General features: G+C 34.0%; 1 protein-coding gene across 1 annotated transcript; it reads right to left on the bottom strand.

Annotated features, from left to right (window-relative positions):
• Positions 1 to 7,230: 7,230 nt before the first annotated feature.
• On the bottom strand, positions 7,231 to 17,903 carry LOC123656542. The gene is made up of 5 exons (XM_045592212.1): positions 17,828 to 17,903; positions 12,392 to 12,515; positions 10,597 to 10,864; positions 8,098 to 8,283; positions 7,231 to 7,413 (listed from the first exon to the last, which is right to left on the bottom strand). The coding sequence occupies exons 1-5, from the start codon at positions 17,901 to 17,903 to the stop codon at positions 7,231 to 7,233; spliced, it is 837 nt and encodes a 278-aa protein (XP_045448168.1).
• Positions 17,904 to 20,657: the final 2,754 nt, after the last annotated feature.

The following is a 20,657-nucleotide window of genomic DNA, read 5'->3' as shown; positions in this document are numbered from 1 at the left end:
TTCATGTAATACATTGAAATGGTCGAATTATTTCCATCTAGCAATTCTAGTGTTACCATATTTGTATGTCTGTGTGTCAGCTTGCCTTCTCTGTGTTTTCTGATGGTGTGCAAAGCGTATAACATTTTATTTTACCCACATATTTCACTGTTAATTTTTTTTTTTTTCGTCATCTATTGTACGTTGATATATATTGTGGGTAACAATGTGATAACAGTTTTTACTAAATTTATTCCATATTTAAATCGTGCAATATAAAAATCGGTAAAATTAAAAAAAAAAGTTATAATAAATACTTTAATACGGTATTATAAACTACGCTTTAGATGTATTAAATTTTTGTAATTTATTTAATTATACTTTCAATATAATTGGCTTGTTGTCGCCGTGTGGTAACCAAATCCACAAATTTTTTAAAATGGATGACAAATACCACATCAAACAGTTTTTTAAGCAATTCAAGTCTATTTTGGTTTGAATAAATAATATACAGTAATTAATAATATATTTAGTTCCAATGACAAAGTCATAGATGGCTTATAAATTTTAAATTATAATTTTTAAATATAGCAGGCAAAAACTCTCTATTTGATAAATTTGTTGAAAAATAAGTAATTATTGTGGATTAGGCAGCTTATTGAGCGAATAATTTAAAAAATTGTCAGTAAACTATAAAAAAATTGTCTATGCCCTGTTAGAACCTTTTTTCAATTAATATAATTAAATAAGTCAGTAGAACCAATTTTTTAACGTACATATATAGAATAGGAAATAGATGACAAGTAAACTAGGAATCTCAATAACCTAGCTTACAATACAAATATTATTTTAAACCATACAAAGAATATATTTTGTTTTACCAAGCAGTTTCATCTTACATTTAAGCTTTAGTCAACCTTCTTCGATATCTAGATTATGTTAAATGTCTTATGTAAAATAGTGAGATTTTAAAATTAAACGTTATTATTATTAAAATTAAACGTTATTTATTAATTTAAATTACAGATTATATTAAAAATGTATCGAAATCTGTCATTGTTATGGACGTAGCTGGAAAAAAATTTGTACAGTCAATTTGACATTTAAATATTTTATCAGGTTTTATAACAATTATATTTTACAAATAAAGAAAAATGCTAATACGATGTATTTTTTTATTTTTTGTTTTGTATATTATAAATTGTTGTTAATTATTTATACATTTCTTTTGCCGACGTGTTGGCGTAACGGTAACAGGTTTGTGACTGGTGCGCTCGGGATTGTGGGTTCACATCATCGGGGGGATATGATTATCGTGGTCTGGGCGTTTGTGTATTTGTATTGTGTGTTACCAGACTCCCGACATGGGAGGAGCAAATCCTATTGGAAGCCGCCGAGTGTGAAGCGTTTATTTATTTATTTGTCAAAGGCCATTTTCTTAAAATAAAAATGTATCTTTTTAATAGTAAATAAAACTTGTGATAGGTATATTTGCAACGTCATTTCTTTACCATTTGTCCAGCTGCGTTCATCGTATAATCTTTTCTTATGAAACAAATTGTTAATCATCAAATTCTTTCGGATCGTGTGGACTTCCATGAAATTAACTGTACTTAAAATTTTACAGACAGATTTAAAAATACGTAATATATATGACAAGTACTATATTTTATGTCATAACTATTTGCTTTTTATACTTTACTGTTAATCTAATATCGGAATATGAATTATTTATAAATTTAAAAATCGGAAAATTTTAAAAATCGCTCTAGTGGTTTTTTTTATTCAGTTTTTAAATTTTTCTTTTTAGCATTATCCACTCTTTAAACCGAATGTTTATGTGATAATGGTCATTTTTTTACCTTATTTTAAAATTAATACATTTAATTATACAAAACGTTTTTTTTACTTTGTTACTAGTCATACCATTCTCGTTTTACTCTTTTTATTTCGTGAAACTTATGAAAACAATATTTGTAAAATATATAAAAATATTTGCTATTCATTGGTCTACGTTCACATTCCATCGTATACTCTGTGGTTTTTCTTTTTAATAAAGTTTGTTCCTTTACACGTCAACCAAATGATTCAGCATTTCGTTTTTGTCAATAAATGCACTATTTATAAAATTATATAGCGTTATTTAGCTAGAATAAATATATTTATTTTATAATATCACTAATGTACTTAATGTTATGTTGAAAATACATGGAAAAGTGAGCTTGAAATTGTTTTATATACCATTCCTAACTAACCTAACTTTCCTATATCCTTCTTTATTCTGTAATTTGGAGTATTAATCTACTGTGAGTAATGTTTAGAGTTGCTAGTACACAAAAATTCAATGAAAAAAAATTCAAAGTTATCAACTCTCTAGGGCATGCTGTGTTTTAATGCTTACAAAGTTTATCTTGCACTTAACTTCTTGCTTTATTAGTAGGATGCAAAATAGACAGGCTTACGGCTTCTTTCTAGTTGCGAATAGAAATATCTCTGACATATAAAATGGAGTTTCAATGTCGAAAAGAAAAAAAAAATCGAAACATTTATCTATTGGATACAGTTATACGTCAGATAGCCTTATCAAAAATAGGTGAAATAATCCTTTATAATTCTTTGAATTCCCGCGCTTTATTAGGTTCCAAATTCATATTGTATGTATATATGTATATATACAGGGTTACAGGAAAAGTCGACCTAGATCCGTTAAGGGCGTGTAGTACACACCATTTCTGAATGATTTCACTATGGGAACCCCCCATCCTAAACTTAACCGTTTTCGAGATATTCGAGTTTTAATTTTTTTTTATGAAAATGCCCAATTTTTCGGCTATTGAATTGAATATTTTGAATTTTTTTGACTCTTATGATTATTTTTTTGGTTTTTTACACGAAGAATGAGATGCTTAATGACCTCAATGACTAAAATTGCACGTAAGTTAACTAAATAGGTCGTTGTAGACGATCGAAACTTAAGAAAATAAGTACAAATTATAAAAAAATATTTTTCTTTTCTGGATATCTCAAAAAATTATTATGGCACTTGCTCTGCAGATGTGCTTAAGAACATCTACATTTTATCAGCTAACCAATGAGGTATAACAACCTAGGGTTGTATTTAAACTCATAGAAAAAAACATAGTTGAAAAGGTTCAGGTAGTAGGTCTAACGTAGGTCGGCTATTGTCCTTCAAGTTAATCTGGTGCGTGTGAGCGAGACAACTTAAGATTTATGCAGGTGAGAGTGAAAAAAATAATGTGCAAAAACAAGATCTGAATGGTGATACTTATGAAAATTTCTTAAGAGGTGACTTAGGTGACCTTCTAGATGATCTCCCATTAAAATTACTGCGGGATATGTGGTTTCAACATGATGGCTGCCCTGCTCATTTCAGAAAAAGCGTTAGGGAATGGTTGGACACTAACTATCCTAACAAATGGATTGGACGAGGTGGGCCTTTACCCTGGCCAGCCAGATGTCCCGATCTGACCCCCATGGATTTTTATGTATGGGGGCACATGAAGAGCCTCGTTTACAGTGAGCCCAACCCCATATCGTCAGTGGAAGTTCTCATAAGACGACATAAGAAGGACATTAACCATTGGTGTAGTGAAAAGTGGACTACGTAAAAGAATGAGAAAATGTGTGCGAAATAGAGGTGGACACGTGGAACATGAACTTCAAAAACATTAGGTGAATAAATGTTATTTTGAACTGATTTATTGTTTCATTTAGCTTACTACAATCACCGACGATCTTGTAATGATGATGATGCTGAACTTAAGTCAAATTAATTAAATAAGCGCTATTTATTCTGACTGCCATGTAGCCTTAGAAACTAAGTTTCACCTTTGAGGTTAGTAAATAACCTAGAGTGTTATACTTCGTTGGATAGCTGATAAAATGTAGATGTTCTTAAGCACATCTGCAGAGCAAGTGCCATAATAATTTTTTGAGATATCCAGAAAAGAAAAATATTTTTTTATAATTTGTACTTATTTTCTTAAGTTTCGATCGTCTACAACGACCTATTTAGTTAACTTACGTGCAATTTTAGTCATTGAGGTCATTAAGCATCTCATTCTTCATGTAAAAAACCAAAAAAATAATCATAAGAGTCAAAAAAATTCAAAATATTCAATTCAATAGCCGAAAAATTGGGCATTTTCATAAAAAAAATTAAAACTCGAATATCTCGAAAACGGTTAAGTTTAGGATGGGGGGTTCCATAGTGAAATCATTCAGAAATGGTGTGTACTACACGCCCTTAACGGATCTAGGTCGACTTTTCCTGTAACCCTGTATATATATATATATATATATATATATATATATATATATATATATTATTCGACTAGATCTGCAAACAAGCGTACGACCTACCTGATGTTAAATGATTACAGTAGCGTAGCCTATAAACGCCTGCAACACCAGAAGCACTGCAAGCGCGTTGCCGACTCCACACCAATTCCACCTCAGGAGCTCTAGTAACCTCACCTCACTCACTACAAGAACACAACACTACTGATTAGTATTATTTAGCAGTGATCTTCTGTAAGGTAAGGTACGAGATACTTTCCCAGTAGGACTGCTCCAGATTTTGAGCAGGACATTTCCTGCTGTGCTCTACCTCTATGCGATTAGACCATGTATACATTGGTATCAAATTTCCACCTTTTCTATATATTTCCCTTTGTAAGTTATTAAATCTCTAGGTATGAAGTCATATAGAAAAAATAACGCAACAGACAGTTACAATGTTTTATTCGAAGCGTCAGTTACAAAGACGAACGCAGTCCCTTCTATAAAGGTACATACCGTACATACAAAAATAACAGTGACAACATCCGGTCAGCGAGGAACGCGAAATAAATACATCACATACCTACTAACATATATTAGACTAGATTACATTTACCTAAAACACAAATTCCTTTTAAGTTAGGTTCCTATATTCAAAGAAACTATTATTTTTGCTCATGGGCAGTTCAATTTAGAAAACATTATTACACTATATTCAGTAAGTATAACAGTTCGTTTTACTTACGGACCGTTAACTGCGAACATTGAAAAAACGATTAGTCTTGTTAACAAACTGTTAAAAATAAATTGAAAATTTTAAACGTTTTTCAAAATTTTTCCTTTTTTTTTTTAGATACAGGAACTAAACAGATTTGTTAGTAAAACGAATCGTTTTCTAAACATAAAAAAAAACCATAAATTATTTGTGAGCTCAACAATTTTTTTCGTTTTTGAAATTGTTACCCTTCTTCAGAGAATCGTTATGGGAATTGTAGCGGACAACACTGATCACTGTGTAAAATTATACTAATGAGATCAAAATTAAAATTTAAGATCAAATTTTTTAACTAAAAATGAAGTAACAAAGACAATAATAAAAAATTATTTTGCTATTCAAGATCCAAGTTTCGTTTTTTATTAATTTACAATCTCTCTCCAAATTTTCATCCTTGGACAAATTTAAAATTATGCATTATTATTATGTTATGTATAAAAAAATATTTATCCACTCTAAAAACTGGACGTAATATTAATTCCGTCGAATTTCGTATTTTAATTACAATTTAAAGCATTAAGTAATAAATTATTTTTATTAATTTAAATACATATATCAAAGGCAAAAAAGTTTCTCAATAAAATTTCATTTTTTTCAAAAATAAATTAATAAACTCAGTTTGAAATTGCCAATATACAAGGTATATACTCGTAGACGAGATATACGAGAGAGGGGAAATTAGACTATATAATATACTTACATACATTTCTAAGCGATGAACAAAATATGAAGTTTCGCCACAAAATAAAATTAAAACTGACTTAACTACTTCTTTGACTAATTTTTTATACATAACTTACACACTTGTAAGCTACACATGTGTATTGTACGCAGTTTATTATTTGGTGATTCTATCCATCCATTTTTTTGGAAAAATTATTAATTAATTGTCTTAAACTTGTGTGTAGTTTTGATGAACTTCTTTCGTTACTACAATAATTATAATATTATTAATTTTTGATGCTTTGGTTAAATAGACTTTTTGTTCGAAATGGCCATATTATTATAACGTATTCATAATTACAAATACGATTTAATTCAAGTTGCCATTTCAAAATAAAATAAAAATATATTACTGTCCATTTCAACAAAAAGTTTAGAACAGACAAAGTGAAGTGAAATTTTTTTTTGTTATTATCTGTGAATTTGACAATTATACTTTTAAACGTCGTTGTGCCAATGTTTATTATATTTAGAAATAAGTAATTTCTAATGAAATAGGATGGACTATTAAATTCTAATGAAATGGACATATTTATAATGAAATAATACATACGTATTAAAATTCGTAATTTCATATCAGTACACATTCCTTTATTATTTAACACCAATAGAAACAAAAATAATTCCGTATAGATCTTTGGCCCTTTGCTATAAATTACCTGTATAATAATATACAATTAAAAATTAGTATTTTTGTAAATTTGTGCGCATAGAATAAAGTATGCAAAAGTGTATTTAAATCTCGTGATAATATCGAAGAACTTTTTAAATTTAGGCCGAATTTGTAACTTTAACTAGAATTCTAAGAGATAAATATGGCACACCGATTAAAAATAATTACTTTGGTCCGTACACGACACACGTTACACTAACAGTAAGTTCCGATTGTTACCTAACGAATGCTAAGCTTATAATTACCGCAAAACATGTTTTTTTCTCAAAATTAAAGCAAAACTCGAACTAAGCGAACGGAATGTTTACAATAACAAAAAATATTAATCTTAATATCGAACATGTAACCCGTAAATGAATTACAATAATATAGTAAAATAAACACATCGATAACTTGCACATCGATACACTACTGGGTTCCGTCGATTCGTCGACGTTGACGCCAACAAGATCATAGGGAATCACTGGATATCACTGAGTACCCTCAAATATGATGATGAGTGGGCACTTGGCGCTCTATATGAGATCTAAAAACTGAAGATCACACTGAGGGTAGTCAGACATTTTTCACGACATGATGAACTCGAAGTCACCTGATATCATACTGAGGGTGGTTGCCACTCCGTGCACTAAATGAGATCAGAGTGATTATAGATCACTGAGGGTAGTCCAACGCCTTGTATTATATGAGATCGGAGTCACTAGAGATCACAGCGAGTGTAGCCTGACTCTCTCCACTATATGATGAGCTCGGAGGCCCCGCCCGCCTCCAGCGCGCGCTAGCTGAGCGCGGAGTAGGCGGGCGGCGGCGCGTCGCGCGTGGGCAGCAGCACGGCGATGTGGTAGGGCGGGGGAGCCTCGCCCGCGCCGCCCGCCCCCGCCCGCCCGCCCTCCTCCGCCGGCCGCTCCGGCCGCGTCGGTAGAATGGTCAGCGATATGTCCTCGGGCTCCGTCGGGTTAGCCTGCGTTAGTTTATTATGTGAAGTTAAATTATTAACTTTTCTTTTATAACTTACCTCTGTATTGAGCAGAGTGTTACCTCGCGCGTGTATAAGAGGAGTGCTACCTCGCGCGTGTATTAAGGGGAATGTTACCTCGCGCGTGTATTGAGGGAGTGTTACCACGCGGTGTATTGGGGTTACCTCGCGACTGGCTTCGCTGTGTGGTTACGGTAGTAAAGAATATAGCCACCCCCTCTCTTCCCGTGAGTGTCGTAAGAGGCGACTGAGGGATAAGACAGTTCCACTACCACCTTGGAACTTAAAAGGTCGACCGATGGCGGGATAACCATCCAACTGCTGGCTTTGAAATACACAGGCCAAAGACGGGCAGCAGCGTATTCGGTGCGACAAAGCCAGCCCTGCGGTCACCAACCCGCCTGCCCAGCGTGGTGACTATGGGCAAAACACAGGAGTCCACGCCGTTTTTGACGTGAATTTGTCTGACCTATGTTCAGCAGTGGACTGTGATAGGCTAAAATGATGACCTCGCGAAGAAGAAGTCTGGAGGAGAAGTCTGGCCTTTTCGCCGAGGGCAGCCGGTCACTGGAGGAGTCATGTTGCCTGCAGATCCGGGACCCTCCAATTAAAGCGGCTGAAGGCTCCCGCTGAGGGGGGGGATGACCTCGCGCGTGTGTATAGTGTTACCTCGCGCGTGGGCGTGCGCGGGTGGCGGCGCGCGGTGGAGGACACGCGCTCGGGCGGCAGCGGCGGCGGCGCGGCGCGCGCGCGGCACAGCGACAGCGCGCAGCCCACGCCGCACATGCAGGCCACGGCGGCGCACACGACGCCCGCCTCGCCGCTGCTATCCGAGCCGCCCGGCCCGCGCATTAACTACACACACAGACACACGACATGTCAGAAACACGCTCGCATGCACGCACTCACGCACTCACGCACGCACACACGCACGCACATACACACACGTATCTATACTAACTTTATGGACGTCTTTTGAGTTAGATTGTCCGATATTTTTCGATTGCGCTTTTTGTTTAAGCAGTTTATGGACAACAACAAAGCTCAATAAAAAACAAAAATTTGTTAATTTGCTCATATTCAATTTAAAAAAAAAAAATGATAAATAATATTTTTTTTTTAATTAAAAATTAATAATTTATCACATATATCCTTAAGCCACGTGACTTACTTCATTTTAAAATTAAGTTCAAGTCATTAATTAATAGTGCAATAGCTTTAGTCAAATCCACTAGCTTAGCTTGTGTACCAATCGGAAAAATAATCATCAACAAACAGCCTTTGGCGGCGGTTATATAGATTTAAAATCAATAGTTTCACAGTAACGTTATCTATTCAAACTAGAAATTACTAGGGGATTGGTCAGTGTATACATATGGCCCTCGTTGGGTCTAAGTGGGCTATCCCTGTAGTAAATCCCAACGAGAACCCATTCAGAACCCAATCTGGAAACACTTATTTAAACGAAATAACGATTGTTTGGTATATTCTAGCTACTAGGGCACTGAGTGGGAAACACAGAAAAGAATCCACAAAAATTACATAATAATGGCTATTTACCAAAGCGCTATGACTTGAATCTAAGTTGAAAAACCCAAATTAAAAAATATATTTTCTTTGCCCGATTCGTAGTATGAAATAGAGTTTAATTTAAAAAATATTAATGTATCTATAATAATTGAAGTTTACAATTCAGCCTTTAACATCCTACTGCTGGCCATAGGCCTCTTTTTCCATCTAGGAGATGGATCGGAGCTTAACCCACCACGCTGCTGCAATGCGGGTTGGCGGATTTTTAATTGAATTGAATTTTCACAGTAGTACTTGATTTAAATCATGATTCAATGTAATCGAATCGTTGTCTTTTTAACAACAAGTATTGTATTATTTCTTCTAAAATTCCGTTTTTAAAATCTTTTAAAGATTATAATTAATCCCCAATGAAATACAGATTTATTGAGTTAAATGGAAGGTCGACAATGATGTATTATTGTTAGGTATATTTTCGGCTCCCCTCATTGAAAATCACACCAGTTTAGATCATAAACTTTTAACGTAAAAAGATTCATTAAAATAGATTTATCATTCTTTGAAACGTTGGAATAAGCAAGTCGAGTCTTTTATAGAACGAAATGGGTGCATATAATTATGTACTAGTTTTTATTGTTATACGTGTGTAGATTAACATTCAAACTTATAAATTAATTATTTTAAGCCTAGACTGTTTTATAAACAAAATCAATAAAATAAATAGGGTCAGCATGCGGTTGTTTGTGATTTAAATATTAAATTTTTGTCTAGACGCTATAACCTAACGATGAAAATAATTATAACATCGCTATAGACGACGAATTCATAAAAAACCTTTCTTATCGCTCACCTACATTAATGGAATTTTTTGTAAAATTTTCATACAATTCATACTTTTAGGCGAGGTTTACACTGAGGCAGGTCGACAATAAAGAGTAGGTTCGATAATATATGGCGAAAGCCGTGTTATGAAGACACTATAACTCATATTCGTGTATGAACATGTTCAACACGTTCGTTTGTATTGCGAGCCCTCCCAAACATGTCAGTCATGCCGAATTGACATGTTCGGGTCCGTTTAGCACAATTCAGCTTTCGATTATATTATGGTCTGTAAAATTGTTCGCGTCCAAGATAATTTCCTAAGATGCCTCATAAGAAGGCACTATCTTTACAGCATACGAGACTTGTATAACTTAATGTGCTTGGCTAACTTTGATGATTTGATATCTTGGAACGCTCAGTTCTAGAATTCTATTACTACAAGATTAGTTATCGATCAATAATTTTATATGTTACTGGTAGTTTTTAATAGTTTTGGAAGTTTGCCATACTACTATTTTAATTCGAAATATATTGGCAAAAACGTAACGATTTTTTAAAAATATGGCTATTGTGTAATATGTAACAGTAACACGTCACTGATCGACAATCGATGATTGAAATAGCAGAATAGCTTTTAAGGGATAAAGTCAGACAACTATGTTAACTTGGCCTGTTAGAGGACCTGGCTCTGCTGAATGTACACGGTACATAAATATATCTGACTTTACCGCTCGACTCTTAATCAATGCCAACCTTTGTGCACAAAACACCTAAACCCACTAACAGTATAGAAGTGTTTGAAGATAAGCTCACCGGTCTATCGAAATAATATTTGGCTCCTGCAAGGAATACAGTCGCCAGCGCGAACGAAACTAGCATGCCGAACTTCAAATGTGGTGCCATCATGGGCGAGTGGTGGAGTCCCAGGGCTGCTGTTCGTAGTAGCGTGTCCGGGGTGACACTTCGCGCGGCGGCCAAACTTGCGATAGTCGGCTGAGGCGGTTCTGGAGGTATTTCCACGTATAGACTAGATTCTTCATTTTGACGCCTAGTCGAATGTACTGCTGGCATTGGTGGAGGCCTTGGAATCAAAAGTTTAGCTTATAAGTAAAAAAAAAAAACGATTAATCATAACTATTGTAAAACAAAATAGCATATACGTGAACAATGTCATAATTATACAACTATATGATGTGTAATAAATAAAAATAGGTAAATAAAAGTAATAAAAAAGCAAAGTTATGCTAGCTCTGGCACTACAAGTGCGGTGAATTCCAATGAAATTGGACGGTCATATGTGAAGCGAGGTATGTAGGACGGCTCGCATATTTCTATACATTATTACTTCACTCGTGCAGCCAACAAAAATACTCATTATCGGTTTTAATTGATTATCTAATATACTTACCTAATCACATATAAACAAGCACACACACCCACACCTCACTTACAAGTACCCTCACCTACGTGTGTACATGCTGTTGCGAGTATTCATGTTATTGCGCGCATACATGCCATTGCTCGCATACATGCTATTACACGCATACATGCTACTGCGCCTATACATGCTATTCTGCGTATGTATCCCATTATTGCGCACATGCATGCTACTGCGCGCATACATGCCGTTGCGCGCGGACATACTGCTATGCGCATACATGCTGCTATGTGCACGGCTACGTACATATAATTAATTGTTATTATTATCATTAATTTCATAAATATTTCTTCACTGATTTAATAGAAGTGGTGTTTTTTTTCTGTTTTGTTTATTACTACCTTCATTAGACTAACAATTTTTTCTTTATATATTTATTAGGTACTTAACACCAGTTACTTAACGTATTAAGTAATTATATCTATCAAGTATGATACATATTTGTTTTTTTCTAAATATAATATCTAATAGTATATAACACAAATACTTATAATTACTCTACTTTTTTATTGACAATAAAATATGTGACCATTTATTATTATTATTTTTAATTTAATAAGCAATTTGTACTGTGTGGCTACGGTACTAAAGAATATAACCACCCCCTCTCTTCCCGTGGGTGTCGTAAGGGGCGACTAAGGGATAACACAGTTCCACTACCACCTTGGAACTTAAAAAGCCGACCGGTGGCGGCATAACCATCCAACTGCTGGCTTTGAAATATACAGGCCGAAGACGGGCAGCAGCGTCTTTGGTGCGACAAAGCCAGTACTGCGGTCACTAACCCGCCTGCCCAGCGTGGTGACTATGGGCAACACACATGAGTTCACGTTATTTTTGGCGTAAACTTATGGAGGCCTATGTCCAGCAGTGGACTGTATAGACTGTAATGATCAATAAGCAATTTAACGTTAAAATGTAACAGACAGACTTTTACATTTGCAATAAAAAAACGTTAAACATGCAAAAGGCCTAGTATTCTATGACGAAAAAAAATAATTAAAAACCCTTAAGACTAAACTTGTAAGCGTTTGTAGTATAGTTTCATGCAAAAGACAGTAGAAATAAGATAGAATAGTATGACGAAGACTAATAATATAGGTATAGTCGAAGTTAAAGTATTAAATGTATGTATGTTAGTGTACAGAAACAATAGAAATAAGTTAGAACCCATAGTGTCTAAGCGGGCGAGGGCGACGCGGCGCGCAGTCGACGGGCGCGAAGCGGTGCACGGGCGCCGCCATGCCCTTGCGGCCCGCCGCCGCACACACGCGCCCACGCGACCGCCCCACGCCTACACACACGCTACGATCAGTATAAAAACCCACTGTAACTCTAAAAATGCAACAGGGCAGCTGAGTAATGAGACATTCATATATATCTGATCACGTTTTAGAGCTCGTAATACACAACGTTGTTGTTATTATTATTTATTCGATTTTAACGTATTATTAAATTGGTAAAAATTTAGTTAGCATTTTTGAGTTTGATTACCTACGTGATAAATGTACTGATTTTGCAGCCGGATCTTAGACTATGTAGCCCGGTTCCGATATTTTGTAAAAGATTAGTAAAATGTAATGGTTCGTGAGCACAACGAATCGTTTTCTGAATATATGTATGTACGAACCAGGTGTTGAAAAATATATTGATTCACATGCGAACCCAGGACGTCATTGAAGGCCCTTTACACTTTTAGTGCACATTATGTAAACATCATAAATATTTTTTGTTTCCAACGTAATAAAATAATTTGAATGCGAATATATATTACAAAAATCTTTAACATGAATATACGCCTTTACAAAAGTAATTATGTAGTCTCATATTTTCCCAAATTTAACACAGTCGGTTAAAATATTAGTCTTATTTGTTTTCTACCAGAACGAACAGCAGGAAATCTTAGCCATCAGGGCATCTAAGTCATCATCAATAGACCCCAAGGCCTTCATGGAATGTAGATAAAAATACCTAATATGTATCCCTAAAAGGGATATTGCTTTGTCATCTTCGCAGCAAAAAATCGTTTCTCAAAATCTGCATTTTTGAACCAGTCACTAACATTATATTCTCCGTATCCTATAGACCGTTTACCGAACTTTTTTTAAAAGCCTAATTAATTAAGCTAATCACAAATACTGTGTTGTTCTATATGGTCTTTTGAAACTCTTAATAAATCCCAACTTTTTGGCGTGCTATTAGTTTCTTTTTAAGTTCGACTTCATATATACTTGCGATTTGTAGTAATAAATTAAGTTTTAGTCAGTAAAATAACAATTTATATCGAGAGTTTATTTTATTTCTAAGCATCAATACATTTCATTGAACAAGTTTGCTTCTTTGATAAATTATACCCCTAATTGTGAGGAATTTAATAAAATTTAAAATATATATATTATGATATTTACTATGTATTCGAAACGAATCATTGACAAATGAAATATGTCTCATGGTATTAGAAAAGTCAGTGAAAAGAATTGTGTCTTGGCATTCCTTTTATTCACGGTGGCTTGGGTTCTGTATAAACTGCTAAGGCTGGGTTCGAGATAATTCTTCATCTGAACTCCAGACCAGTTTTCTCGTTAGGTAGATGTTAAAGTGCGACAGTTGTCTTTGCCTTTTAAAGTAAAGATTTAATAACACGTGGTTCAATAAGTCCCGAGACTAAGTACTAAAAAAAGGTCTTTTTTATAAAATTAATTTTTATTCCTCAACATAGTCTTCTCCAAGAGCGATACAGTCACTCCAACGCTTTTCTAACTTTTCTATCCCATGTGTGTAGAACGATTTGTCTTTGGCTTCAAAATAAGCCTCCGTTGCTGCGATAACTTCACTATTTGAGTCAAATTTCTTACCCTGAAGCATTTTTTTGAGGTCTGCAAACAGCCAGTAATCGCTGGGGGCCAAGTCTGGCGAATAAGGGGGATGAGGAAGCAATTCGAAGCCCAATTCGTTAATTTTGGCCATCGTTCTCACGGACTTGTGACAAGGCGCGTTGTCCTGGTGAAACACCACTTTCTTTTTGTTTATGTGAGGCCGTTTATCCGCAATTTCGTACTTCAATCGCTCCAATAAGCACATGTAATAGTCACTATTTATATTTTGCCCCTTTTCAAGGTAGTCGATGAAAAGTATTCCATGCGCATACCAAAATATAGACGCCATAACCTTACCGGCCGATTTCTGAGTCTCTGGACGCTTCGGGCGGCTTTCACCAGCCGCTCTCCACTCCGCTACCTGCCGATTGGATTCCGGAGTGAAATGGTATATCCAGGTTTCATCCATTGTTACATACCGACGTAAAAAATCCTTTTTATTATGATTCATTAGCGCCAAACATCGCTCTGAATCATTGATACGTTGTTCCTTTTGATTAGTTGTAAGCAAACGCGGCACCCACTTAGAAAAAAGCTTTTTCATGGCCAAATTTTTATGTAAAATATTGAAAACACTACCAGCTGAAATCTTCACTATCTCGTCTATCTCTCGCACTTTTACCTTCCGATCTTTCAATACGATTTTGAGGACTTGGTTAATATTTTGTTGAGTCACTGCTTCATTTGGACGACCTGAGCGTTCCCCATCATTAGTGTCCATGCGACCGCGTTTGAAGTCGGCATACCACCGACAAATGGTTGCTTTAGAGGGAGCTGATCCTACATAACATTTTATAAGCCATTGCTGTGCTTCAACGGTATTTTTTCCCATTAAAAAACAATGTTTTATCAACACGCGAAACTCGTTTTTTTCCATTGTATCGAAATTACAACCGTAGCGTCAATTAAATGTTTCAAAATCAATAACTTTATTGTTCCATTTTTTAAAATTTGACACATATTCTTGTATTGATAGCCACTACTTTTTAAAAATCAAAAGAGTTTTTAATATATGCGCCATTTCCAGGTTAGTCTCGGGCCTTATTGAACGATCTAGTAAGTTACTAAGTAACACCTATATTCTTATAAATGCTTTTAATCGGGAGTCGGGACAAGAAATAACAAAACAGATTTAAATTAAAAGCAATTAATTAATTTAGTGTATTGTGTAATATTTATTTATTATTATTGTTATTAGACATAGTCTAAAGTTATAATAAACCAAAGGAGCTTTAAAAGAGGAGTCAGTCATAATTTTGCGTTGAAGAAGCGAGTCATAACCAGACCATGACATTTTGTATTTATTATCCGAACTGGTAGTGACAAAAGATTTTAAGAAAAACTTTTAGTCAACCCCAAGAATTTTGGAGACAAATAGTTAGTAAAATTTCGCCTTATTATAACAAAAAAAGGGCACATTTATTGTTATTAACATGATGTTGATCAACACTTACGTAGTAAGAAGACGCGTTGGCGCAACTGTCATGGCACTGGTTTGTGACTTTTGCGTTGGCGGTTGTGGGTTCGATCCCTGCACATCACAAACATTTATATTGGCCATACAGATGTTTGCTGTAGTCTGGGTATTTGTGCAGTCCTAGTTGTTATCGTGTACACCTGATAGCGATCATTACTTATAGTAGGGAATATATCCGCCAACTTGCATTCGAGAAGCGTGCTGGATTAAGCTCTGATCCTTCTCTTACGTGGGAAAAGATACCTGTAGCAGTGGAATATTACAGGTTGAAGCGATCCAAATATTACGTTTGGCTATAGATTTTTTTCTAATAACATATCAATAGGTCGGGGAAAAAAGTCTGTCTTTTCTAGTAATAATTTGCAATAAAATCTTTTTGGTTGGATTATTTGTGTTGATTATTTTGGCTGGTTTTGATACCATGAAAATGTGACATTTCAAAAATGTAATAAAAAGTAAAAAACAGTTTCCCACCGCTTTTCATTTGTTTTTTGTCCGCCAAAATGGATGAAATTGGGATGAATCTAAGGAAACATGCGACTCAAGCCGCAAAAAAAAATTGAGACGTTTTTGGACCTAATGCAGTGTCAGTAAGAGTTTTAAGCGAAATTGGCTTTTTAGGCGTTTTTAATCAGGGAATTTTGATGGCAAAGATGCATTTCGCTCTGACCGCCCAGTTACGGATAAACGTGGCGACATTTTTAAAAGAGAAGCTAGATCGACATTTGAGTAGTTACAAAAAAGCTAAAGATCTGAAAACTGACCATAAAACAGTTTCTACCCATTTGAAAAAGACTGGCTATACAAAAAAGCTCGATATATGGGTGCCACCGACCAACTCACTGAAAGAAACCTAATGGAGCGTGTACTCATTTGCGATTCTCTCTTAAAACGTAATGATATCGAACCATTTTTGAAGAGATTGATCACTGGTGACGAAAATGCCATACAAATGATGATCACCTACGATAAGAGTGTACGAAAGAGATCGTAGTCAAATGTCGGTCAAGCTGCACAAACTATCACGAAATCTGGTTTAACACGCAATAAGGTGATGTTGAGTGTATTTTGGGATTGGAAAGGCATCATTCATTAAGAGTTTTGCCGCCGAGCACAACCATCGATTCAAATTTCTACTGTCAACAGCTGTTGACACACATACGTCTTTAGCCACTCCACAAAAATTTATTACAGTTTGACTGGGATGTCTTAAAGCATCCACCACGTAGCCCCGATCTTGTACCCTCAGATTTCTATCTGTTTGAATCTCTTTAGAATTCTTTAGGTATATTATTATTAATGTAACCTTGAATTTCTATATTAAATACGAAAAAACTTTTTCCTTGGCCTAATATTACGATGTTAGAATGGGGCATGATAACTATTTAATCATTTAAAATGTTACAAAATAAATTTATTAACAAATTTTAACACAATGGAACAACATCAACCATTTTTGTCTTAATGTATTTAAATAATAACTATGTAATGGTAACAAAAATTTCTTTAAGACCTATCCTTGTAGGTTCAACTCCTGCTTGGAGAAGATGTTCATGTTTGTATGTAATTTTGTTGTTCATATGGGTTTTTCCTTGAAATTCAATCTTCAGTTTTAGTTGTAATGATAACCACTTGATAATAATTGGTACACAAAGAACAGGCTTGCCTAGTGTGGGATTGCTGGATATTATAATATTTATTTGTAAATTTCTTATTTTCAATATATATTGAATAGTAGAGATGTGTGGCAAATTAAGATTTAAACCATCATTTATAAAGAAGAATAAGTTTTTTGCCCAGAAGTGGAAGCTTTTTCATCACCAGCAGTATTCTGTTGATAAGTCAATATATTATTTTACATTGGTTTTCTTGTTTTATAAGTTTCCAAATATTTTTTCCTTTTAACTAGAAAATAGAAGAATTATTATATAGTCTAAGAGCTATAATATTTTTGAAATTTTTTATCAACTTTTATGCCTGAAATTTTTAAGTATTTAAGAAATTAAACCAAATGCATTAAAATAGTAAAGGTAGAATAAATAAAATATTATTGATTGATTATATCGGATAATTGGTAATAAGCTACTAGAAATACAACGTAAGCCCATTTGAAAATTAGAGTAAAAATAGTAGTGCATACTTTGGTTTAATATACCGTATAACAATTGTGATACGTCCTAAACGCATAACAATTAAACTAGTTAGTGTATGATGCAGTTAACAACTTTAGGAAATGAATTTTATATTTCTTACCAGCTGACAAGGAGGACGGTACGCGGTGGCGGCCGCTGTAAGCACACTGGCTACGTTTATCAATCCAGAAATGCATTTGAGCTAGTCGTGGGTCGTAACGTCTTTTATGTGTAATCGGTTATACGTAGTTTCGTGGATACGCGTAACTAGTTTCGAAACTGCTTATTTTTCGTAACTAGTTATTTTTGTATACAGTATCAGTACGGGACGGCGACGTTATATTACTTTTGTTTGTATTATGGTTATGAAGTAGTTATATGTTATAACTTGTAACTTAAACGAATGCCGTTACGTACGTTAATATTGATGGATAGTATAATTAAATTAACTTCCCTTCATATTTTATCCAGGCTTACGACTGGCTGCAAAACATGTTATTTAAATTACTTTTTGATTTTTGTATAGACATTATAATCGATGCAGGCGTATTTAGAAGTTCATTTGATTTTATGTACAGTTTTTAATTATTTTTCGAAATACATACATACATAAATATAATTAAAAATACAACAAAAGACCCATACTGTTTTAGTATATACTTCAACACGAGACAATAACATTAATCGTTAATAATTAATCACTCGTCAACTGTCTTAACTTAATGCTAAATAGTAAATTCGAAAATATTTAAAAAGAAACACGACCGAAATTAAAATTTCTTTAAAAAAACTGTGCGTATTAAAATAAACTTAAGCTCATAGTCAATTACGTACAAAATCCCATGAGCATATTCGAAAACAAAAATGCATCTATAGTACTTATAGCCATCTCTTTTTATCCTACGCGTAAGCGTATCTGCGTATTGAAATGATTAATATTAGTAACCTGTTACGTTATTAGGCAAAACGCTTATGCGCCGGTCGTTGTGTCAAGTTTTTGATAAAACTGCGTACGCAAAAAAACTGCGTACGTAAAATAATCGTTACATTCGTATCGGCGAAACTACGTATATGGTTATTGGCTTCGTAACTAGTTACTGAAACCGATTACGTTAAATAACGCCCACCGCTAATTTGAGCTTAGCAAATTAACACTTTTTAAATTAACTCTATGTTAACAAAAAATAGTATTATATGTACTTTTTTAATTCATTTTTTCGTGTTTTACCTCCTACCATCTACATCTACATTAGAAACCTATCTATGCCATTGTGAATACACATTTATTTTTTTTCCTTATTCTTTACAATTGTATACCTAATTAGTAATCATTTGCTAATATAATTATAACACACTCTAATAATTTTAAACTTAAATATTTACAAACTATTTTAACGACATGTTTAACAATCACTAATTCATTTTATTACATTAAAAAAGAAAATCCACTAAATATTAAGAGTAGAAGTTCATCAATAAATGCACTTGACAGCCATTTCTGGGCGGGGTGCGCGCGAACTCGAAAAGCAAAACAATCAGAACTACCAACTTTCTACCTGGAACGAGTGTAAAAATCAATACCCTAGAAATGAGAATAATATAAGCGTCTATGCAAGTACGCAGAGTTGCAGACCGATAGAATATAAATATATTAATTTATATTGAAAAGCCTTTCTCTGCTATTCTCCTTTATGTTTTTTCTCAAATAAAACAAACTAAAGATGTTCACGAAGTAACTGTTATATTTTCTCAACACTTCAAATTTGATTACATATATTTTGTATTATAAATATTAACTATATTCTTTAATATTATCGCTTATCTTTAATTTTTCATAAATTTATTTAAAGTTAACGCTTTTTCAGAATTGCCATTTCCTAAAATATTACCCTTATTATTGTTTAGCTTATTTGTTTTTATCAAAAAAATTGCATAACTTGCTGAAAAAAAAAACTAAATTCCTTGAAAACCTACATTTAAAATTATGTGAGAATTAGCCTAATGTATGTAGCTCGGAAAACTAAATTTCTTGGTTTCTTTTGCTACGACGCCATTATTTGACTTTGGTATTTATAAATTTTAAGTTTCTTAATTTCATGTCGTAACTCATGTCTTGTCTAGATAACGAAGACAAATGAAGTAGTTAGTCAGGTCCTTTTAGATATAAGATACGTAAACTAAAAAAAGTCTGTGTCTTCACTGGTTAGCTTCTTCAAGTTACTAACTTCAAGCAACAGACAAAGTCAGCCCTACGGTCACCAACCCGTCTGCCCAGCGTGGTGATTATGGGCAACACATATGAGTGAAGTGATAAATTGAAACTCTTTTAGGGTTTTGTTGTCAAAGACTATACTTCTATAATAATAAACAAAAGAGTATATATGCGTGTGTGTGTCAAATACATGGTTCTGTGTGGAATGTTTTTTGCTTATTGATTTAATGGTGTATCTTTTTTTCATGATTAAAAAAAAATATTAGAATTCTTCGCTCCTTACCTATATTAACTATAAGCGTGCGAAATTTCATACTTCTGCGTCCACGTAATTTTCGAAAAAAGGAGTATAAAGTTTTTGCTTTCCGTATTAATATATAGATTAAAACAATAAGAGTTTTTTTTTTGGTTATGAAGTCATCCGGTATTAGGCCTATATGGTTTTAGCTCATACTAAAATTTAATTGCTAAGAGCCTTGAAAACCAATCAAAAAGGCATATACGAATGTTTAGCTCATCAGTCATTCTTTCTAGTAATGGATCATAGAGCAACACGGAGTTCTCTATGTACTGGATTGTAGAAGTTATTGTGACTGTCAGTATCTTCGGCAAACACCATTGTTATTCTAAGTATAAAAGAAACACTTGTAAGCCCTTACACTTTAGTGAAAACAATAAAGAGTGTGCTATAGACCACACGACTGAAATAAAACTTATAAAACTAACTCTCTCTCTTTCT

The sequence above is a fragment of the Melitaea cinxia genome, chromosome 9, assembly GCF_905220565.1.
Source record: "Melitaea cinxia chromosome 9, ilMelCinx1.1, whole genome shotgun sequence".
Taxonomy (NCBI): Eukaryota; Metazoa; Arthropoda; class Insecta; order Lepidoptera; family Nymphalidae; genus Melitaea; species Melitaea cinxia.
Note: the sequence above shows the minus strand (reverse complement) of the source record. Positions and strands in the feature narration are given on the sequence as shown.